The sequence below is a fragment of the Lepidochelys kempii genome, chromosome 1 (genome assembly GCF_965140265.1).
Source record: "Lepidochelys kempii isolate rLepKem1 chromosome 1, rLepKem1.hap2, whole genome shotgun sequence".
Lineage (NCBI taxonomy): Eukaryota > Metazoa > Chordata > Testudines > Cheloniidae > Lepidochelys > Lepidochelys kempii.
The window spans coordinates 72,606,451-72,631,650 of record NC_133256.1 but is presented as its reverse complement, the minus strand read 5'-3'; the positions used below and the strand labels follow the sequence as shown (position 1 = coordinate 72,631,650).

The 25,200-nt window shown below is 39.8% G+C and overlaps 1 protein-coding gene across 18 annotated transcripts in view; it reads left to right on the top strand.

Annotated features, from left to right (window-relative positions):
* PCDH9 (protocadherin 9) overlaps positions 1-25,200 on the top strand; it is an 894,725-nt gene that overhangs the window by 83,693 nt on the left and 785,832 nt on the right. For 3 of the 18 annotated variants that reach the window (XM_073346304.1, XM_073346311.1, XM_073346319.1), the window contains exon 3: positions 10,790-10,872. The exons of the other annotated variants lie outside the window; for them this stretch is intronic. In XM_073346304.1, coding sequence (XP_073202405.1) covers positions 10,790-10,872 — 83 coding nt within the window. The remainder of the gene's footprint in view (positions 1-10,789; positions 10,873-25,200) is intronic. 18 annotated transcript variants of the gene reach the window in all.

Here is a 25,200-nt window from a genome sequence, read left to right as displayed (position 1 = left end):
TTTTAGCTCTTCAAAATTCAGTACAAACATGAACTAATTAATTCTCCCAACTTCCCTCTGAGGCAGCTAAGTACAGTAATCACCATTAAACAGAGGACATTTGCCAATAGGTACAATCCTGTAATATTTGAGTTACCACAGAATTTCTAGATGGTTAGATTAGGAAATACGGAATTTTGCCATTGACTTAAAAGACGGCAGGAGCGTGCCCTAAATGTGGAATCTCAGGTTAGATGGGGTGGTTGCCATTGGTAGATATTGACTTTTTCATGGCAACCGTTAACTATTATTATCCCTATTTTACAAGTGAAAAAAAAATCAAAGCAGAGAGGGTTAATGACTTGTCTTAGACCCCAGATGGAATCTGTGTGAGAGCTAAGATTAGAGCTCAGGAGCTCTGATCTGAGAGCTATTAACCCTGCCTGCAGTCCTCTAGAGCACATTACCTTGCAGGTGAATCACATCTGAGCTACTCGTATATATTTCTTAACATTGGTCCAAGTTTGCTTTTGATGTTGCCTCAAAGGGGAACACATGTTCAACGTAGCAAACTCTTAATTAACTGCGCACTTCGCTGAAAATTTGTATCCGTGTGACTGGAGTCGATTATTACAATTAGGATATTAAACTAATATTCAAAGCACATATTTTGGACATGATATACAATAATCTTAACCAGTGAGATGGAGGATGGTAGAAGGAGCAGCGCATATTTATATTAGTGAATGCTAATTTTTACATAATAATTTAAGCAGTATTAAATATTAGTCATGCCCTCTAGACAGATATTGATAGTTACTGTAAGGGTGAGCTAGTGTAGCTGTTTCTTTGCTCAGCTTGCAGAGAGCTTTAGCCTTGAAGAATGAGGTTTTAGTTGCTACAAGTATTTACTGTTAATTTATTATTTGATGTATGTGTCTATGTATTTAGGGGTCTGTGTAACACACTGTATGTAGTGTTGTATGTGTGCACTGATAAAGATTACACTTGTTGCATACCAGCACTGGGGAAGCCAACCAAGTCACTGCAGCAGCCGGCAAAGCAGGCCACAGAATAGTGAAACTGAAATATTTTTTGCTGTGTTTCCCATAAAACTGGTTCAGAACCTAGGACTGGTTTGTGTTCTTGTTTTCCTTCCCTATAGATCCTTTAGCACCTTCTCCACACGCTGACTCTTTTAATGTCCTAGGCCTTCACGCTGCTGTGCTTGGGCAGAGTCCTGCACGTGTGCAGAACCTATTGAAGTCAGTGGAGCTCCGTGTGGACACAGGAATCTGCTGTACAGGGTCTGTTGCAGGATTAGGGCATTAGTTTGGAGGTTCTGTGTAGTGAAGGGAATTCTCTTCATGCTTTGTCAAATTTTAGGGGGTGCCGTTGGCATATCTCAAGGCAGAAGTTAGTCAAAATATTTTTTTTTTTGCCTCCCCCATGACCTGCGGAATGAGGCTTTTCTTTCCACAGTAGGACCCAGAATACACAGTTTGCACTGTTTTAAAGCTGTCACTACCTAGAGACAATTACCAAAAGGGAATATCTTGGAGAAGGAGAAAAAAAAAACAACTCAAAACCCAACTCCCTGATCTGAAGGATCACCTTCATGATCCTGGCTTAGATATATAAGTCAAACTCCAAAGTTTGATCATTCCTCTTCTCACCAGGATCTGCCACATAAAGCTTTCATGCACTGAAAGAATGGCATGTGCCTTTTTTAGCTAAGAAATGGAGCTTCTCAGAAGTAGAACTTTAAAGGTATACAGCAGTGGTTGAGAATGCTGATCCTTACATTTGCTACTCAGTGAGTTTGACAAGGTCATACCGTATGGTATGCATTGTTTCACATTCACAATGGGAAGTACAATTGCAATATGTGGATATAGAGCACCAAATGAGCCTGCTTGTCTTGTATACTGAGGGCTTCTCTACACTTACTGGGGGTTCGATGTGCAGCGATTGATGCATCGGCAGTCGATTTAATGGGTCCCGCTAAATCAACCGCCAATTGCTCACCCATCGACACCTGTACTCCATCTGAACGAGAAGTGCAAGGGGAGTCGATGGGAGAGCATCTCCTGTCAACATCGCATAGTGTGAACCGCGCAGTAAGTAGATCTAAGTACGCCAACTTCAGCTACGTTATTCATGTAGCTGAAGTTGCGTAACTTAGATCAATCTCCCCTCTAGTGTAGACAAGGTGTCAAGGTTCCTTCCCCACTCTGAACTCTAGGGTACAGATGTGGGGACCTGCATGAAAGACCCCCTAAGCTTATTCTTAACAGCTTAGGTTAAACGCTGCCACCACCAAAGTGTTACACGACAAACAGGGGAAGTGCCCACTTGGAAACGTTTCCCCCCCAGAATATCCCCCCCAAGCACTACACCCCCTTTCCTAAGGAAGGCTAGATAAAAATCCTCACCAATCTGCATAGGTGAACACAGTCCCAAACCCTTGGATCTTAGGAACAATGAGAAAGCAATCAGGTTCTTAAAAGAAGAATTTTAACTGAAGAAAAAGTAAAAGAATCACCTCTGTAAAATCAGGATGGTAAATACCTTACAGGGTAATCAGATTCAAAACACAGAGAATCCCTCTAGGCTAAACCTTAAGTTACAAAAAGACACAAAAACAGGAATATTCAGCACAACTTATTTTATCAGCCATTTAAACAAAACAGAATCTAACGCATATCTAACTAGATTGCTTACTAACTCTTTACAGGACTTCTGACCTGCATTCCTGCTCTGGTCCTGGCAAAAGCATCACACAAACAGAGTGAAGGGTCCCTTCCAGCTTTGAAAGTATCTTGTCTCCTCATTGGTCATTTTGGTCAGGTGCCAGCGAGGTTATCTTAGCTTCTTAACCCTTTACAGGTGAAAGGGTTTTTCCTCTGGCCAGGAGGGATTTAAAGGTGGTTACCCTTCCCTTTATATTTATGACACAAGGCCTTAGTTTAGGTAGGCTGAGATTGATTTAACTAGGTTCCTTTAGACCACAAAACACAAGAAGGAACTGAATGAGCAGGCCAGTTGTTCTATTAACTTTACAACATGAAACTTTTTGCACTGATCAGTTTTTCCTAAAGGCCTCCCAATGGACAAGAACATTACTTTAATTTAAAATGATGTAATCAGTAGGACCCACAGTGCTGGGAGGAGGAGCCTGTGAGCCCTTTGCCTGGAGAATGTCATTACTGGGAGTTTTTGCAGGAGGCAGGAGGGGGAGGAAAATGACAGATCTAGAAGATGGCAGGTGTGCAAGGTAAATTGATATCCTCATTGATTTTGCAGTGTGCTTATTTTCTTTAATGAGAATTCTTGTTTAATTAAAACTAAAAATTAGCTGTGGCTTTATAACAGAGTGTGAGGGTTACTTGTACAGAATGAAAAGAAAACAAACACATTTGCTTTCTGTGTCCCACTGCACATGTGCAGCATGCTTGTTACCTAGGAGAGGAAGGACTGCTCCTCAGCTGTAGAAATTGAAAGGAGAGAGGAAATTTCTATAATTGGTCCCTAACTGGCTGGGGAAAGAGGTGTTTCACACAAAGAAAGTGTCTTAAATATGTGCTGTCTTATTAGGAGGTGTTTTTGCTTCTACATAAACTGAGAAGAGGAGAAAAACAAGCACAAATTCCGGACCCTTGATTAAAATTAATTAATCTTGGAGACATCACAAATAAAGGACAACAATATATATGTATATTCAAAATATCTATATCTATGTATTCTCAGCATACTGTGAAATACTGGCTTCTGAGGACTTATGTTGAAAAGGTAGACCTGCATTTAAATGCTGATCTCAACTTTCCACTAGGGACCACTAAAAGGTCTTTCAGTAGAAAAGGCCCGGATCAGCAAAACATGAAATCATTATAGCTGCAGACTTTCTAGACCTGCTTTGTATTAGATACTTGAAAAAGACATTTGTTTAAGGATGTGAAGGTTTTAATCCTATCTGTAATGCTTAATCATCTGCTGTGAAGAAAAAAAAAACAGTGTTCTCACTGTAAGGTCACTAAACAAGGACAACATAGTACAGTTTTCCATCCTCCTCAAGCCGACATTCAGCAGTTCACCTGCTAACTGTTAGGATTAAAGGAGATCCTGACAAGCTGGCATAAAGTACATAGAGTAACAGTTATGTATAAATGTATGATTGGAATGTAGACGTTATGAGCCTGATTCGCCTATCACTGAAAATGGTGCAAATCAGGAGTGATTCCACTGAAGTCAATGGCATTGCACTGGTTTAAATCTGTGTTCAGTGTGATCGAAAATCAGACTTTATCTATCTTTGGCTACATCTACACTACGAGCAAGGAGTGTGATTCCTAGCTCGTGTGCACATACACTAGCTTGATGACTGCTTGCATGAATATAAATAGCCGTGTAACCATGGTAGAAGGGCAGTGGGAGTGGTGGCATGGCTTAGCTGTGCCAAGTATGTATACATGGGGTTCAGGCAGGTTTGTAGTTGGCAGGGCTGAGCCGTGCTTGTGCAACCACTGCCCATGCTACTGTGGCTACACTACCATATATACTTGTGCTAGGTCTCATTGAGCAAGGATAAGGGTGTGTGAATGTAGCTTTTGTTGGAGAAGGTTTCTAGGATATCCCAATTTTTTGCTCCTTTACTTCTTTTCACAATCTCAACCCAAGTGTCAGGACAGTGCTTTGTCTAATTACAGAGTGTTGTGTCTCTCTCTCAAGCCTGCCAATGCCTTTCTGAATGTCACCCAGAATTTGGTTGCAGGAAAGTGATATTCACCACATCCCTCCTCCGAGGGACTGAGCAAGGCTAAGACCTACGTACATATCCGCACATGGTAGCACAATATAGATGAGGCAATATTCTCCCCTAAATCTCTTTACTGGCAAAAATAAAGTACCTCAGTTTTAGTTTAGATAATTTCAGTAGTTTTTCTGTTTATTTCCACAGAGAGCAGTCACTATCAGCACAAAATAGAGGTTCTGTAAGGAAGACAGGGGGCAAAAATGGTGCTGTTTACCCCAGAGTTGTATTTACATCCTGTGTCACTACTGTTGTTATATTGTTACCTGCACTAACCGTTTTGCTGTGTAGATATACCTTAAGTGTGCGATATGTCATAGGAAGCTAAAAGGGTCATGGAAAAGATCACATACAAAGCAGAAGTAGGAAGACAACAGGTTGAAAAGGTCAGAGCTTAAGTTCAGTAGCTCAGTTCATATGTGCATGCACTAAAAATATCAACCCAACAGCTGATTTTTCAAGCTTCTCAGTGATGGATGCCATGTATCTGAGACTAGAATTTGGCACCAGTGGTATAGGAACCATTCCCACTAAGAGATTTGTGTGTAACTCAGTGCTGAGTGCAATAAAGTAAATGCGTTGCTTCTCTTGAAATAATGGGAGATCGTCATCTAGCCAGCTTTGAAATTCTCCCTCCACAATAACTTACACAATAACAAACCTTGACTGCTGCTAAATATATCAGTTACAGTAGGTATGTCCATGCATCTGCTGACCTCTGAACAATCCAGGCAGAAAATGCTTTGCTGCTTGGTGAACCAACCCTATGTAGGTAAACCATACCTGCTGAGCTGCTGAATATTATGGGTATATCCAGGTGTTGCTGCTTATGAACATTAGGTGGAATGTGAAACAAATGAAACAATGGGCACACCCTAGGTCCACTGGAACATCAGTAACAAAGGGGCTTAACTTGCCCGTTTGTTCTTTCTCTTTAATTTTAGTTGACAGTGATCTATATATAAAAATAAAACAGACTGTTCACCATAATCCTGGCAGAACTTTCCCTTTATAAAAGTGTCACAGAGCATTTTTGTTATAATTATGAAAAACATAAATGGCTCAGCCTCAAAAGCTGAGTAACATGTGGTACATACAAATCTAACACAATAGAATCTATTTGCAACTTGACTTCACAGCAGATCACTAGCATGTTAGCCAACACCTATTTAAGTAGTATGATAAGTGATAATTTGCCTTTTTTTTTCCTTTTGGACTGTGTGACTTTCACTTGTGTATGTGCTTGCCCCCCATCCCCCGCCCCTGTTTTAAGCAGAAAAAAGCCTCTTGTCATAGTCAGTGTGTTCTGCGCCTCAGTAGATGATGTAAAACAAAACAGCCATAACACGTGATGTGACAAAGTCTGTCTGAGCAGATTCTCATGTTTCCCAATGAGGGGGTAAAAGACAATGCATAGTACAAAGAGTCTTGAAGTGGGATTAGAAATTCAATGTGACTGAATGTGAGTAAAATGTCTAAGCAAATGCCTCACAGAAAATTGGCAAAAGGAAACTGCACATGGCTCAGACTAGTGCTTCTATGGTAATCTGTAATTTAAAGGACCAGAATCGTTATTTTTGTAAACATGAAACAGTTTAGAAGAGGGTTGAAATACATTTGTGTATACCTGCTTCTGTTATAAAAACCATCAGTTTAACACTGAATCAACCCAGATCCTGGTGGACAGGTGTCCAGAGTGCAAAACTCACTTGGCACTAATAAGTACGCTTATAGGCAGTCTCAAAAGAATGACTCAATGCATATTAAGACTAAATTATCTTCTCATGCCACAAAATAGTTGCTTCAGGTCAAAGATAGTGTAATTATTGCTGCATCTGCCTATGTTGTGCCTGTTTCAAGGATAGCAGTTTTGGGGGACTTCAACCTTGCACCTTTCACAAGCAATGAAAGAATAAGTATGGAAGTTGAGTTGAATCTGCTGGGAAAAAGGGGGCCAGATCCTCAGATAGTATAAATTGTCATAGCTCCATTGTCTTCATTGAGCTACAACAATTTACACAAGTTGAGGATCTGGTCCAAAGGGGGTGTTTGTGTGTGTGTGTGTGTGTGTGTGTGATAATATATATTTGCATTTAAAATGACCTTGCACAGGAAACCCTAGTCCCAAGTAGAATGAGATGTTGCAGGTAATCAAGTAAGTAGACTTATAAATGAGAAAGAAGCTTGCTGGCTAAACATGCCACAATCAGATGGTTAACTCAGTAGCTGACGATCATGTTCACATTGAAATGGCATGGTTCGACATCAGAGGGTTGAGAATAACATGCTATTGTGGTTGAAATAAATAAAGAGGACTACAGTGGTATAGCAGATGCCACTGAGTGGTAGCAACTGGTAAATGATGTTTTTTCATGGTGCACACTGGCCAATTTGTTTTCCCAATCCTGCCAGCTCCTTCATGGTGATGGACTCTTCCACTATGTGGAACCCCACTGACATAAGAACGGGTTCATGCAGATACAGGGATTCATCTGCAAAAAGAAGTGTCATTTCTTGAGAAAAAAAAACACCAAAAGAAATGAACCAACCTCCAAACAATTTGTTATATGCATAAATGTGAATTCTTCTTATAATTTCAAATGAGCCATATGCAAACAGAATTGGAAAAGTTTTATCTTTGTTAAATGACTTTATATAGATCAAAAACAAAAACTCAATACTCGCTCCATAGTCCTTGGAAAGTTGTATTTCCTTCCTGTGGTACAATTTTATTGTTTGGACATCAAGCAAGAATAATAATTCATGAGGGGATCATCCAGCAATAACTTTATTAAATAGTCATTCTTATCTTGCCTATGAGATCCATATTTTCTTCTCAGCATATCAAGGAATATTTGGTTGTTTATAAAGAACACATTAAATAGGCAGGAGAGAAAGAGGTTATATAGCTATTACAGAAATAAACAAAGTATAAGCAAAAAGTGGGAGACAAAACCAGAAAAAACCTTCACAAGATTCAAATCCAGATTGAGCATGAGTTTCACACAGTATTTCCAAGGAAATTGGTGGTAGAGTGGGGAATTGAGTCCACATCTACCAAGTGTGAGCCCAGGGCCTACACCATGAGGCCATACTTCCTCTTTAATTAAGGTATCCATTTGAGAAATGATGCATTTTAAGGTGGCTAAGAGGGTAGAACAATATTCTGCTCTAATAAATGTAGGCACATGTGTGAGGGACTTGCATTGAGGTCTTTGTTTGCGTGATCCCTGTGGTACATTATAATGGGAGACAAGGCTGAAGAAACCATTGGAAGGAGGAAATCTTGTGTTAGATAGTTAAGGGTCCATACATTTTGTCTGTTATCTGTTGGGGTGATAGGGTGTGTGTCAGAAAACCAGATCTGCACTTCATGCTGATAAACATAAGGCTGTTGGTGAATACAGTATCAGCTATCCATTGTTTCATGCAGAATGAAGCTCTTTAACTGTCTAGAAATGTGGAGCATTCTTTCCCAAAATGTTTGGTGGTGTTGCTGTCATGACACTTCTTCCATCCTTGACATTTCAGGTCTAGAAGTGAGAGTGTGGGAGAGGTATTGAATCCATAGGTCAATACAAAGCACTACCATTAAAACTTTGGGCAAGTCTAGACAACATAAAATAGTCAATGATCACTAACATGAGCAAGGGTTGACAAGTATTTTGTCTTGCCATCAGCCCACAGTATTCTGTTTTACTATTCTACAGTCTGATGCACATACATGTGCAAATGTATTGGAAGGAATATAGCCAGTATTGTATTACTGCCACAAAACAGTATGGTCACGAATAGCCTAATAAATGTTCAAATATTTGAAGCCCAATAAAAAGTTCAAAATGTTTTATAAAATGTAAAAGTAAGAATCATTGAGTATTTACTAAACAGAGTCCTGTGTTTCCTTCTAGAGACAAACAGGATGACAAATAAGTTACTAACCTGTCTCTTCTGAACGTTGCTTGGTCCTTACCAGGAAACCTGTGCAGTAGAATATGTAGACTTCTAACGAAGAAAGAGATTTTAGGCTTTCTTTTAAAAGATGATTCTCCTATGTACCCCCGTAAAGTATGAACACTGACCAGCAAGGCAGTGTGAGTAACCTATATGTTGGGTTAGGTCAGGGAGCAGAGGAAATACTCTACAGGGTGTGGGCAGTAACTGAGTCTGGACACAGCAAGACACAGAGAGAGGTGACAAGTAGCATTTTTAGAATCTCACAAAGAGAACAATATTTTAGACTCTGTTATTAAAGGGAAATTATCCTGACTGTACATCTGTCTTGCTGCGTCTGAACTCTTACTCCCTGCACCCTGTAGTTTGTCGTCTGCTCTTACTTTTCTTTGCCAGCCTCTGTGACTACTTCTTAACCCCAGTTCGGAATGAAGTCTTCAAAGATCCCCAAATTGATCTTCTTCCTTCATTTCATCCAGAAAAATCTTAAGTCGCTACCTCTCTTTTTTAATTTGTATCACAATTTAATTATTATGCTTAATGTGGTTGTTTAAATTATTTGTGGCAATAACACTTCACACCTATGTAGTGCTTTACATTTTCCAAGTGCTGTACAAACTGACTAATGTTTGTGTAGTTTACTGAGTTGCTATGATAAAGGTAGTGTGGGGAGTACAACACTGCTGATGTTTTTATTTTAATTATCAAATGGTGCAATGAATAGTTTATTTTAAAGTCTCAGGAAACGGCTGACACTGTCTCAATGTCAGCTTGATTGAGATTGAATTTGAACCACTTCTTTGTTTCCTTTTCCAAAATATTGGGCAAAATGAGACCAGATCTGAGAACAAAGACAAGTCAACATTATCGCTGGTCAAATTAACCTTTAGAATATATAATCTTGTTTAGTAAATATGAAATAATTTATATTAAAGGTATTCAAATATTTATTTGCATTACAATAGCCCCTGAAGACTACAGCTATGATCAGAACCCAAATGAGTGAGGCAATCTGCAAACACTTAGATAGGTAAGAAATTCTTACTATTTATATAGATAGATATATCTAGATAGATGCAAAGGGGAGGAAAAAGAATGCATTATCATCCACTGCATTTTACAGATGGGGAAACCGAGGCAAAGAGAGATTAAGTGAATTGCCCAAGGTCACAGAGGAACCCTGTAGTAGATTTGGAAATAGAACCTACTTCTTCCAAGTCCCAGTCTAAGATTTTAACCATAAGGCCATCCTCCCTCTCCAAGGAAAATCTCAAGGCAGCAGCAAGGGAATGGAGTTATTGTCCCTGCATTATTCTGCTCTGATCCTTCAAGAACACTTAATATAAATATGAGGAATAAAATTCTGGCTCAAATGAAATACATAGGAGCTTTGCTATTGACTTGCACCCAAGATTTTGGTATTCTGTTATTGACCTCTAAATTGGCCAGTACTAACAGTTTATCATACTTATGCATATTTTCTGTTGTGCTGCAGAATGTGCAACCTTTTGGCAAATTGTATTTGATGTAATACTAAAGTATTATGTTGCCTTCTTTTGTATTGCTTAGTAATTGCAGCTCCAAAATTATCGGTCAGGCTGGATTAATGTCTGCATAGTATACTAGAAATTTTTATTTTATCACTAACATGACAGAAAAGTCCATCAGGTCTATGTCAAAGTCATTCAGAACGTTACTGATGAGATACTTGGTACTATACATATATGTGATTAATTTGCATTGGACAGTATTAGAGTCTGCTCTTATTAGGGATGACAGTTTATTTCTAGCTATTAAAGTACTTTAAGTGTTTTGTCTTTATTAAAATTCTTAAGCTTTTACCATCCTAATTGATGACTAGTCAAATCGTTTATCATCCCCATAATGCATATAAACCCATGAAAGGATGAACCATAGTTTGCGATTTCTTTTTCAAATAATTTAAAATGGGGAATGAAGGAGGACAATAAATAACTGTATATGCAACTTCTGCAAGTGGCTTGTATCAGAGAATAGAGTTAAATGATCCCTGAATTTTGTGTCTTGCAGAATGCAGTCACGGCACACATGTATTGCCGAATCAATGGTGAAATCTTAGCCCCCTTGATATCAACAACAAAATGTGCACTGGGGTAAGGATTTCATCCCCTGGTATCCATAAGAAAATTTTTGTAGCGCTATCAGAGTAGAGGGGCATGAATCATTTACCCATTTACCCTTCGAGTTAAAATGAGCTTTGTATCCATGACTGTTTTGTTCTTAGCGGTGTCATCATTATATTTGCAAAGTGATGCTACGTTTCCCCAATCTGTGTGGCCTGTGTTGTTCTCCTACTCTCCAAACACTCTTCATTATGAACATGCTGTAAAATTTCAGGTATCGTTTAGTTTCTTTCATTTGGCTGATTAACCCTGCCTGTGTGTTTTAGTTAATCATATCCTAGACTGGATTCAGCATGGTATTTATAGACTTGGGTGTCTCTATTAAAGATTGGGCAGTAGATAGGTTTCTCTTATTTTTAGGGAAAGCTGTTGCTTGTATGCCAAGGACTATGGTCATTATTCAGAACTAACATGTTTGATGCTTGTTTTTCAGTATTCATTTTGGTTGTAGCTGAAGGCATTGGGCCAAATTCAGACACATTATAAGCAGGTATAGCTGCACTGAAGTCAATGGAATTAAATCCTGTAAATCTGAAGCTGAATTTGGCCCATTGCCCGTATACATTAACTTTCAGAGGATCTAATCCCAGAGCAGTGGACATACAGAAAGCTTTAGCCTGTCAGACTTTTTCAATTACTTTAGAATAAAATGTATGGCATATTTCTCTATTATAGTAATTATTGTTCTCAAGGGATAATCAAGACACGGCGCTTTCCTTTCAGACAATGCTTGTTGCCTCAGGAGGGAAATAGTAAGCATGCAGAATATTCTTAGACAGCCTTTGTCATTCACAATAGGTTTTCCTAGATGTACAGTAGCTGAATGCCAGGGAATTACTTGATTCATTGTGAGGACACTTTGTTATGTATCTAACAGCCCCAAACTGGTCCGAAGATTGGAGTAGTTTATTAAACTTCCAGCTAGGTTTGTGTTGATGGTCCATTGTAATGGAAAGCAGAGTGGCATAATATTTCACACAATGATATGATGGGGGCATTTTTAAGCAGAGCGGATTGAAAGTACATTTTAAGAGGGAGGCTATTCCAAAGTCCAAAATGTCTACAAATCTGGGGCAGTTTAGAGAGATGGACAAGGAGACCCCATGGAAAATAAAATAATGTATTCCCCTCCAGAAATTGTTTAAATATATGAGCATCTGATTTTCATAGGTGTTGTGTACCCCCACCTCCCATTGACTATGATCAAGTATGAGAGCTGCTTGAAAAAAATATAGGTATTTTCTATAGAGAAAGTATATTTTTTGTACACTATGGGTTAGATCCTCAGCTGAAGTGAACCAGCATAGCTCCATTGAGATCAGTGGAGCTATGCTGATTTACACCAGTTAGCTCCCAAATTAGAGAGCAGGAGGGGGTAGAGGCCAATAATAGCCCTTCTCCTGTTGTGTAGCATCCACAGCCCACAAACAGAATGAGCAATCCTCTCACTCTCTCAGCTTGCGGCTACTACTGCTGTGTGACCTAGCGTCTGGAATCACTAATGGAAATGGAAGTGGGCTGTCATTTCTTGTCACAGACAACTGCTGTTCAGAAAGGAGAACAAAGGTTTTAAAGTAAAGGTAAAAATACTTTCCCTTTACAATTGCCATTTATTTAAATATCAATAACACCGTAAGGATATTTTATTCATTTCCTGTCTTTTGAAAAGCTAAACTTCTACAAAATTGAGGGGAAAATGCCTGAAAGTTCCATGTGAATGATCTCACTGCAGCAAAACACGGAGAATGGTATTATCTGTAGTTTACCTCTGCATCCCCTTCTATTTCAAACCAGAAAATGAACCTCTCTGTGATTTACAATGAAGTTACTTTACACCAAAGCGGTATTATCCAAATTTGGCACATTTGTTTTTTGTCTGTTTTTTTTAAGTATGTAATTCTGTAAAACTGTAAATAAACAAATAGAATTAATGCATTTATTACGACTGCCTGTGCTGGATATACTATGAGTAATGCTGTTAGCCATTCCACTCTCTCAACCAATATAGGGGCCAGGTGTGTAATGGATTATGCAGCCCAGCTCTGAGGGCTCAGACTCCTGTACATAACATTACATTGATAGAGGGGCTAGATTTTCAAAGTGAAAGGTGGGAGACCTGTTGGGGTCAGAATGTAGAGTGGTTTTGGTGGTCGTCAGGGAGGTAGGCACAGGAGATGTTTGGTGACTGGGGAGGGGAAGAGAAAAAGGTTGCCTATTCCCTCCTGAGCTGAGTAAGAACATATTCCTCTTGCCACCTTGCAGGTTTGTCTCTGTGTGCAGGGTAGAGCTAGTCAGAGGATGCATTCAGAGGAGAGAGAGTGGGCTCTCCTGGAGGTCTCCTAGGGCCTGCAAGTGTTTATATCAAGCAAGACAAAATGCGGGGGCAGGCCCTGTAAACAGGGACATTCAAGTTTTTCAGGAACATACCATCTCCCTAGGCATCAAATTCTGTAGGAATTCTGTGAAGGGAGAGCTATAGGGATTATACCCTGTATATCCTGCCCTCCACCACAAGTTTGCGTTTACTGGACTGTGCTGTCGTGCTCTATCAGGGCAGAGAGAGGAATGAGCTGTGCATGTGGAAACCTAAAAATACAATGCTTTATTTAATGATACTTTGTGAAACTGATGGTGTCAGAGCCTCTTGGCATGCTGATAAAAGTGCAAAGTGATTTGTTCAATCTATGTACGCTTGAGGTATTCCTCCAAGTGAGCCCACTTCACCAGCTAAGCAGGCACCCAGCCAGGTGAATTTCCAGGCTTCCATTGCTTGATTATAAAGAGTTACCAGTTTCCTGCCACCTAACCCCAAGATGACAAATACATCATTTATAAAAGTGGCGGGAGACCTGGCTTTGGGTGTAATGAGTTTCCACACCTTTAACCATGTTACTTAGTGACATATTTTCCTCCTGAGGGCGGAAATGGTGAAGGGTAGAAATGTGGTCTGGCTAGAACATGATTGGTGGCCAACCACAGAAATGGAATTATTGTGACTATTTTATTCTTGAAGTCCTAGTCACTGTGGCCTGAATTTCAGAAGTGCTGAGCACTAGCAACCCCTATCAACTTCACTGAGAAGCTCAGCCCCTTTGAAAATAGCTGCCTTAGAGTTAGGTGCCTACATGTGGAGATAGGTGCCTAATAGTAAACATCTTTGTTGGAAAGGTTTGGTTTTGGAACAAATGAAGTCCACAACTATGTAGTTTGGGAAAGAAATATACTAGCTCCTAAAAGAAGCCTGGATGTTTCAGGGTCATTTTCTGAAACAAAAAATAAAATGTGAAGAGTCTTCTTACCTGAAACCTGCTAGATGGCTTTAGTGCCAGATAGTCATAATTTGTGACTGATGAGGACAGTTTTGCAGTTAATGAAAAACATAATAGCTTTTTTTCTAAGACCTCATATCCACAGTTAAAGTTGGTGCTGTAAAATAGATACCAGTGCTACAGCGCAACCTGAACCTATTAAACTCATTACCTCTCAATTGGATTGTGTAACCAGATGAACATCTCATGCTCTTTAAAGAACAAAATTGCCAATTGTCTAAAATGTTTTTTTTTAAATTGCATATGCTTGCAAAACGTGGGTAGTTCTTACTGATCTTTACATATTTTCATGTCATTCCCATTTCAAATGATTACATCTCTAAAATAACTCTATTTCTTTTCATTTGAAGAAAGAGGAGTGAGGCTGAGATTTCAGAGTTACATTGTTAAGTGTTTTGTAACCTCTTGTTACACTCCAATGTGGGGGATTTGCTCTGATTGCCTCATCCTACATCTCTCCGTTTCTAAACTACTCAGCCTTGTTAATAGTCATGAGAGTCTATAAAGTTGCTCACAGACAAGGACTGAAAAGTAGTCAGAACAAGAAATGAATTACTTTAATGGAGCAAATTTAATGCACATACAATATGACAAACAATGTCAGAAGAAAAATCTGCACATCATATTTGAGACTATTGTGCTACGTTTTAGCTGGCTTGACAGAAGCCACTTTTGATTTACATAGAATCAAAGATGGGTAAAAAACTAAATGTACATAAAGTGTCATGAGCTGCTAGACTGTGCTCAAGGGGTTATTCTGGGGAGCATGCTAGTAACTTCCTTTCCCTTTCTCTGGTAATAGCAGGATCATGGTGAGATAGGCTGCCGGTGGCCTTCTCTCTCCCATAGTGACAACTCTATCTTGAATGCCTTCCCCCATATACATCTCATAAGAGAAACTGCTTTTTCCAGGAAACATCCATTCCCTGTATATGCTCATCTACCATAAGATACTCCCCTTCACCATGCATGCTTCCCTTCTGAGCCATATGCCCCATGTGCTTTCATTCTCTGAAACATCCACCCGATATAGAATATCCTTTGACAGTTCACATAGAGACCCATTTTTGTATGGGTCTAACTATTCAAGTTGGCCCTCTAAGGGAGGGATTTTGCTTTCATGCACGTTCATCTTCCCCAGGCAACAGAATATGGCCCTTTTTGCCAAATTTTGTCAAGCCCCCAAAAAAACAACAAAGAAAGAAGGAAAAGCATAATATTGCCAGCCCCAAGCAATCTAAAATCACAAGTTGAGCTCCCAAAATCATGAGATTAACTTAAAAACATGAGATTTTGTGTTGGCCTTCTGGATTTTTGAGAATTTGGGGTCCACTTGGGTAATGTTTCAAGCTTTTCTCTGCAGTTATGAGGGCTAGAAACTTCATTTACTTATTTTAAGGAAAGCTGAGATTCACGTGTATTTCTATAACTCCAGGGGTTGGGGCTACAAGGAATATTGCAAGCCTCATGATAAAATGTTGAGCTTAGGGAACACAAGAAGTGGAGGCTTTTTTTACAATCCTTCCTTCCTTCACCAGTGCCCAAGAAGATAGGTGAGGATCCCAGTTTAATCCTCCCCCCTCACACCACAAAATAGGTACAAGTGGGCAGCCTCTGGTGGCCTGATCATTGCTTTCCCTTGAGTAAGGAGATATAATTGGGAAGGGAAGAACTACTCCATTCCTTTCCTTCATCTAAAGGAATTTCCAGACTGGAGTTAAGGCGTGCATTTTTGACTGTGAGAGTAATTAACCATTGGAACAATTTATCAAGAGTCATGATGGATTATCCATCACTTGCAGGTTTTTAAATCAAGATTGGATATTTTTTGTATAATTATATGCTTTAGGGATTATTTTGGAGAAGTTCTGTCACCTCTGCTATACAGGAGGTCAGACTAGATGATCACAATGGTCCCTTCTGGCCTTAGAATCTATGAATCATGAATGAAAAACCTCTATCCAGCAAAAGAGAAGCAATAGGCAATTTGTCATAACCAAATATCTGTTTTTGGAGCAGGGAGCTGACATTGGTGGAGGAAGTATTGTTCAGTCTGATCAGTCTCCTGAATGAAGGAGAAATTGAGGTCTACTCAAATTAGAGGTCTGTTCACTTTGAGGTCTACTCAAATTAGAGGTATGTTCACTTTGTTTAGAATTGAGCCCAATAATGTCAAAAATAAATAAAGTATTATCCAATAAAGATAATGTTAGAGAAAAAGGACACACACTGTTTGTTTAATTCAAATTGTTTGATTTTGGGTAGATGGACTAATTTCTCTGAGGGACTGCAAGCACATTCCTGGAGAAAGGAATCCTTATTGTTACATTGTGTATCTATAACCAAAGCGGAGAGGATCACAGTAACTCTGCCTCTGCCATTGCAGAGTAAAATCAAAAAATGTTTAAAGGTAAAAGGCTCTGAAATCTACATAGATGGTGAGGAGTATGAAAGACACGTTACATAACAGGACAGGAATATGCAGATGTCTGTATTTGTGCAGCCCTCTAGTGTTTTAGAGATTAAATACCCATGAATGGTGATGAAGTGAGCTGTAGCTCATGAAAGCTTACACTCAAATAAATTGGTTAGTCTCTAAGGTGCCACTAGTACTCCTTTTCTTTTGCAAATACAGACTAACACGGCTGCTACTCTGAAACCTGTCATGAATGGTGAGACATCCTACAGTTTTTTTTGTGGCTAAGGAAGCTTGCCTTCTCTGCTAACCAACTTCCCTACTGTCATTATTAGCCGAATAGTAGAGAGGCAGCAAACCGGATTCAAGTAAATGATGCACACACCAGTAGTGTACACGCATACTACTTATATGGAGTAAGTGACAAATTCTGTCAGCTAATCTGATACAGTGCAGCAGCTCACTGAAAGTAGGCATACTTTCTGCAGATAATTTTTGTAATTTAACTCTTTTCTGTCAGTTCCATAGTTGCTAGAAGTAGCATATCTCATAAGAACTCCCATAAACTAGAAATGTCTGCCACACATATACTAGAATAAATGGAATTGTGCTGTAACTCTGGCTCAGTTCCATTGAAATCAGTGGAATAGCATCCATTACTTCAGGGCTGACTTTAGCCCATTACATCAAATGTGTGCCATTCTACCACATTAGCCATGTACCAGGTAGGTGTGGCAAAATGCTTCTGCAGATCTGTCCCCTGTACTGTATCTATTATGTCCCGGTGGAGCCATAGTACTTTAAAAAAAAAGCATGCCACTATATTGCTGCATCATAAAAACTGCATAGGACTGAAGTAGTGAAGAGGTGAAGGGAATTGGCAGACCTGACAGAGGATGAAGGACGTTGATTTTAGGGTTCTCAGGGTAGAGACTGTCTCTCTCTACACTTGGTGTAGACTGTAGAGCATCATGCACACTTAGGGCACCATGTACCCTAAATAAAGTAAACAAATGTTCATTGTACATTTTGAATAATAGGGCTGTTTAGGTGGCAGCAGGTTTACAGGAGATGCAAATAAGTGTGTGTGTGTGTACTGTTCTCCTTTATTTAGAAAATCCTACCATAAGTGTGCATTTTATTGAACAAGTTAGAATTCCCCCACCTACTTGGAAGGTTTTATACCTATAATAGCAACATGCTGGATCTGTATTCACAGACTGTTGCTCTCTCAGACAGTATGGCGATGGAGGCTGGACCTAGGGATCAGCAGTCTAATACATGCATGGTCATTCCCATATGCATGAGAAGCTCCTTGCATGGTCTGTTTACTAACCTGTGCTTGGCAAAGTATTTTAAAAGTCATGTTCTTGTGACAAAGAAGGGCTGCAGAAAATGCAAGTAAGACAAAGCTAGAGCTCAGATTTCTGTCCAAGGTAAGCTTTGAAACCAGAAACCCTTTTTGAGTTCTCTCTGGGCTTTTTGTTTGTTTTTAATCTATGGCGTTGCTAACCTATTGGCAAACATCATAAAATAACGCTAAAAAACACTGCTGGCAGAGCTTACACAGTCACTGTCATAAATATAAAGGGAAGGGTAAACACCTTTAAATCCCTCCTGGCCAGAGGAAAAACCCTTTCACCTGTAAAGGGTTAAGAAGCTAAAGATAACCTTGCTGGCATCTGACCAAAATAACAAATGAGGAGACAAAATACTTTCAAAGCTGGGGGGGGGGAGAAACAAAGGTTCTCTTGGTCTGTGTGTTGCCTTTGCCGGGACCAGAGCAGGAATGCAGGTCAGAACTCCTGTGAAGGGTTAATAAGCAATCTAGTTAGATATGCGTTAGATTCTGTTTTGTTTAAATGGCTGATAAAATAAGTTGTGCTGAATGGAATGTATATTCCTGTTTTTGTGTCTTTTTGTAACTTAAGGTTTTGCCTAGAGGGATTCTCTGTGTTTTGAATCTGATTACCCTGTAAGATATTTACGATCCTGATTTTACAGAGGTGATTCTTTTACTTTTTCTTCAATTAAAATTCTTCTTTTAAGAACCTGATTGCTTTTTCATTGTTCTTAAGGTCCAAGGGTTTGGGTCTGTGTTCACCTATGCAAATCGGTGAGGATTTTTATCAAGCCTTCCCCAGGAAAGGGGGTGTAGGGCTTGGGGGGATTTTTGGGGAAAAGACGTTTCCAAGCGGGTTCTTTCCCGGTTATATTTGTTAGAGGCTTGGTGGTGGCAGCAATAAAGTCCAGGGACAAAAGGTAAAATAGTTTGTACCTTGGGGAAGTTTTAACCTAAGTTGATAAAAATAAGCTTAGAGGGTTTTTTCATGCAGGTCCCGTCATCTGTACCCTAGAGTCCAGAGTGGGGACAGAACCTTGACAATCACCCAGAGTGACGGAGGGGATTGTTCTGAGAAAGGTGACAAAGTTTCTACTAGTGTATGTTGATATGTCATTTCACTGGGAAAGTACTATATTAATACATCTGCTGCCTTATGTGTAATAAAATTCCCCCTTCAACCGCCCCCCCCCCCGAAAAAAACCCGAAGAAACCTAACAATGCCAGCCTCACTCCTGAGAAGCCCCACCATCTACAAAGTATCTAGCTGTGGCCTAATTCAATAACAGCTCCTCCCCATTTCCCCACTACAGAAGCCTCCAAAATCAAATTTTGTGGGACAAGGTTTGTTGGCTCTTTTTGCATATCAAACTATGAGAAGACCACTGAAGCTTTCACATGGAAGTGTAATTTATCTCCCTAAATCAGCCTGCCACCCTGATCCCAGTAGGCTTCAACCAGAAGAAGGACAAAGAGTATTATCACCACCATGTACTCTTTGAGTTTCTGCCAAATTAGAGAAAGAAGAACAGCTTTGAAAATGACTGTGCTGTGTCTTAACCTTTATGGATCAGGCTTTTAGAGGGATATTCTCAACCAGTACATTTGCTCTGGCAACACCCCCTACCCTATCAAATAACCTACTTCTTGAGCATTACCATCCCCTCGCATAGGAGATGTTACTAAGAGGAGGTTTTCTGTCTCCTCAACATCCTCTCACTGTTACTTGTATTTGTGTGTTTATGCTGGTGCAAGCCCATTGAGTTCAGTGGGGTTGCACATACATAACTCAAGGGAGAATCTGATCTATTGAATGCATTTAATAGAATCTAGCCTTCTATGCTGCTGTGTTTTAGTTTAATTTGCCGGAAGGTCATTTCTATGTTGCTCTGTTTCAGTTAAACTTCAATGGATACTGGCACATCTTTCTTCTTTTTCTTTTCCGCAGTTTAATGATATGTCAAGCTATTGTGGTAACAAATTAACACACAAATTATCAAGAAATATTTGACATTACTGTAACAATACAGAGGGTTACAGTAATACAAAATATTCTAAGTCAGTGATAGGTCTTCAGTAACCACTGTGTTCCTTCATTTTACTATCCCTCACACTTTTATGCAATCGTTTTAGGGTGCTTGAAAAACAAGTGATTTTAATATATGTAAATTGGTACCATGACTCTTGACAATGGTCAAACAAAGGTAAAGCTGAGCATGGAAGAAACCATACTCTCATTATATTTTAAAGGCAAACCGCATGCTCCCTTGATCAGGAAAATATAACTAGCAGCCATTTTGCTGCATTATCACAATATCAAAAGAAATCAGCAAACTGGCATAGAAGAGAACTGTTCTATCTAGCACAATCCACATGCTCCTTATGCCTCTGTCCCTCTCTCTTGGTTACTTTTGTTCCTTTTTATATTCATTTTGGATTAATTTTTAAAAGTAAAGATTAGGGAAAATAAGGATATAAAATTTTCCTTACATAGCGGGTTATGGATTGTTTGACAAAATGTGCCTTATTTCAGTGGGCATAAACACTGTTTGCTAATCGTGTTGAAAGCTACAGGGCATTCTCAAAATTTAAACTACGTTCGTGCATCCTTAATTCCAGTTTTGAGAGACAACAATATGTGTTTGGAGAAATTGGGAACACAGTTTAAACCCATTCCTAGCAAAAATAGTTTGTGACAATGGGAGATGGGCAGTGTTCTTTTGAAATGTCATTTGTCCATTGGAATGTCTGTCCTTCAGGTGTGAGAGGCCACTAGCACATGGAGGAGCATTGGAGGTGCAATCTGTGACATATTCTGTGGCCAGAATTTTTCCATCAGTGACACTCATGCCCTCTGTGGTGTTACATTACTGAAATTGGGGTAGTCATTTGGTGTGATGCCTGGTAGAAGCAGGGGATATTTTGTGTTGAAATCTTTCTTAAATTACTGTGTGTAAAACAGATTCTCTAATCAATGACTTTTCAGGAAAAATATAACTCAAGAATAGCACTGCTGTAGTACTGGTCCAGGTTTGTCCATTTTTGTTTGTAATTAGTTAGGCTTTGACTGAAAAAAAAATCAGTTAAGATGCAAGGCTTTGCATCTCAAGTGAGGGAGGCAATCATTGTCTGACACCCTGCTCCCCTCCCCCCACCAACTTTCATCAGAAGAAAGACCAACTACTTGAATGTTTCTAATCCTCAATTTATTGGCCATAATATCAAGCCTGGTTCTGAAACCTTTATTTTCTTTGAAGAATTCTGTAATAATCATTTCCTGGCCAGACAACCCCATTTTCTAAATCACATACTTTGTCTCCTGTCTGAGTGAGCCTTGCTCCAGAAATGTTCACTCCCTTTTTTTTTTTCCATCCAGAGCAGTAATATATTTTGGACTCAATCCAAACATTTGAAGAGTGTCTAGCTTCCTAAGCAAATCCTGTCTGTCTGTCCATCTGTCTGTCTGTCTGTCTATTTCTCATTCTCACACACACACTTTATATATAGAACTCACATATAGCACTGGGGTCAGGAATAAATGTGCAATAGTCTGTAAAGTGGCTTGTTGTTTTAAAGATGCAGGCTTTGTGGTTTAAAAGAATACCTTGCTCTTATATAGCACTTTTCATCAGTAGATCTCAAAATCCCTTACAACGGAGCTCAGCATTATCATCTCTAATTTACAGATGGGGAAACTGAGGTACACAGAGAGATGTGACTTGCCTAAGGTCACCCCGCAGGCCAGTGCAGAGTAGAACCTCAGTTTACTGAGCGCCAGTCCAATGTGCTATCCATCAGGCCTCACTAACTCCCTTTAAGCAAGGTATTTTGTTCAAATATCTATCCAGTTATCTAACTATCTCGTTCAATGAAACTTGATGAAATAAAATCACACAGACATGAAAATAGCACAGTACTTTGAGAAGAGTGGTCTGAAATGTGCCTCTCACATCTTCCCACCCTGAAATCCCAACATTTAGGGGGCTAATTATTAGTGTTATTTATTTGCACTGTATATTGATGGGGATGTTGTCAGATGTTTACGGTAAATAAAATATTCCAAAGAACCGAATTCCTGATCTTGCCATTTAAAAAGACAGCAGCAGATGCAATACAGACCAGTGAAGTACAGGACATATACCCAGTGGCTGAAAATTATTGATTGTCATAACTGTGATACTTTGTGGAAGAGAGAGAGTTTTCAGAAAGTGGAAGAAAGGGGTTCCTCGGATACATTAGTTGTTATGTTATTACAAGAGTGAGGGGCAACATGGAAAAAGTTACAAAATGGAGAGTGGCTAATAGAGAGAGAGAGAGACAGAGCATGCAGGAGAGAAGCTTGAGCAGAGTGTAGGGAGCATCGTGGAGTGCAGGAGGAGAGGAGGGCAGAGATGTAGGTGGGAGCAGAGTTATGGAAAGCACTTACAGGTTAGCAGAAGTTTGGACATTGGTGAAAGAAAATTCAGAAGCAGAAGAGAGATATGGCCAGTGGGAAAAAGAAGATGACCTTTGCATTTGCCTTTTGGAGAAGAGTAAGCAGTTACCTTATTTGAGCTAGGAAATAGCTAGAGCATACAGTGGTGTGCTGGCTGAAGGAAGGAAAGGCACATTTTGGACAGTGTAAATAAACAGGCAACAGGATTTTAAAACAGCCTGGATGAAATGGAGAATAGGAAAGAGGGGCCAGAGATGACCCCCAGATTGTGAGCCTGTGGGGAGAATATTAATGTTGTTAACAGCAATGAATTAATGAGTTCAGTGGACAGGATTTTGCTGGAAGATGCTAAACTCGCATTGTGGTGATGATGAGCTGTCCAAAGAAACAGGATGCAAATGGACAGATAATGGAGAGGTGGGTAGCTAGAGAAACTAGACTGGGCAGGTGGCTAAAAGTCAGGGATGGAGAATTAGGCTTTGTCTACATGCAGAAGTTACCCCAGTTTAATTTAAATTATTTAATCTGATTTAGTTAAACTGGTGCAAAAAATTTATACTGCTTTAAGCTTAAGTCAAACCAAGCTAAACATGATTTAAACCAAAATAAGTTTCCACACAGCCTTTCCACTCTTGAATTAAATTGGTTCAAAATCAAATCTTAAGATAAATGGCTGCAATTTTCCTGTGTAGACAAACCCTGAGCCTCAAAGACAAAGAGGTATCTGGGTACCCAGTGAGAAAGAGCATATATAGGGAGAGATGGAATGGGTCAAGGATGGAACTCTGTTCAACTATGACAAGAGAGAAGGACACAAATTGATGACGAATACTCTTCTCTCCCCTAAAGCATACAACGGGGAACTGATCACTGAGGTTAGAGAACAGGGGTAGATTAATACAAAGTTCCTGGATACTTGGAAAGGAATCTTCTAGTCAGATGGGGCCTGGCTGTAACTTGAGTAAGTTAGATTTAGAGTAGTTGGTGCAACACAGCATTCAGCTGGCTGCTGACTGTTTCTGCCTCCCTTGAGAGTAAAGTCAAGGGCTCAAGGGTAGGAGGGAGAGTAAATACTAGTGGGGTTGGAGGACGTGTCTGTCTGGGAGAGCTGAAATTGTGATTGATGTGGGCTCCATTTAAATTTGATCCATCCAATGAAAGGGAAATCCGTAGAGAACAGAGCCACAGTGAGCAAAAGGAGAGGAGGATGAGCCAGTGACCGATTTTCCGACACAGCAGGAAGATCAAGAGCAATGAGAATGGGAAGGCCATTGACTTTGAAAGTTTTTTCAAGGTAGGGATGACAAAGGCTTTTTGGATGAGATGGGTAACTGAGAAAAACTGATGGTAAAGGAAGAGGAAGCAAAAAGAACACTTGAAAGGACTACATGGAGCTAGGAAGACATAGGCATTGAGGGGAGGAAGAAAGGAGGCCCAAGCTCCCAAGCCCATTATAAATGATTTCTGAAACTAAGGGCTGTGTCTACCTTTGCAAGGATGAGGAATGCATGGATGAGTGTAAAAGGAGCCTGTGTTTCTGACCTATACTCCTTTCTCACTCAGGGCTTGATCCTGTGCCAACTGAAGTCAATGAAAAGAGCTTTCAGTGGAGGATCAGGTTTCACACAGGGGTCAGGCACAATGGTACTCACCTGAGTTCAAGGACCACTCAAGCGTAGCTGCTTCTGTTAGCCTGTCCAGAGAGGGTGGAGAGCAGTAAGAAAGGTGCAGAATGTTTCTGAGTTGAGAACTGTTCTCCTACTTTTTACAGGGCTTTAAAAAGGGCAGTGTTGAATCTTGAGAATCCCACATTTTCCTGCATCTTTGGTAATTGTCCAAGCAGCACTGAAGCAGAATCATCCCTCAATAGAGTAATAGTGGTGCTGCTTGTATTGGCACTGTGATGATAAATGAGAGGAGATCAAAGAAGGAAGTGCTGGTAAGGAGAGAGAGAGAGACAAAAAGGGGAGAGTGGCCATTCCTTACTTTATATACCTTTACAATATTACTGCTTGGTCTTCTCTCCAAAATAAATAGCTGTTATTCTTTCAAATCTCTCTTCATATGGAAATATTCTTGTGCTTCCAGTTATTTTCATTGCCTCTCTGGATTTTTTAAAAAAATTCTTCTTTTTTGAGACAAAGTAACCAGAACTGAACAGAGTATTTAAGGTTCCACAAATCTATCTATATATGTATGTATATACAGGCATTTTTTTCATTATTGTTCTTTAACCATTTTAGTACTCTGAATTTTTCATCCCTTTATTCATTCTGTTCTGTTTCTTTTTTGACTACTTTTATATGCCGAACAGATTTTTTTTAGGTGATAAATCTGAGGAACTGTCCCAGATTGAGGTGAAGTAGAGGAGGTCTTGGAGCAAATTGATAAATTAAACAGTAATAAGTCACCAGGACCAAATGGTATTCATCCAGGAGTTCTGAAGTGTGGAAAATTGCCGGTACAATTATGATGCGTTCTGTGCTTCCTCTTCTTTGGGGTGGGGTGGGGGGTTCAGGACGCAGTTTCCTGCCCCTGAACTAGGGTATCCAATGTCCCACTAGTAACCCAGAGAAGGGTAGTGGAGAGGGAGGGATCCAGGCCCGGCCTCTACTCCGGGTCCCAGCCCAGAGGCCCTAGGGATAGTGGTAAACCACTTGAACTATTCTTCCTTCCCATGGGCTACTTCCCTCTCCTGCTCTTCAGCTTGTGGGGCTTCCTTCCCCCTCTCTCTGCACAAGCTGGGTGTCTCTTTACCTAGGGTCTTGGTCTTCTA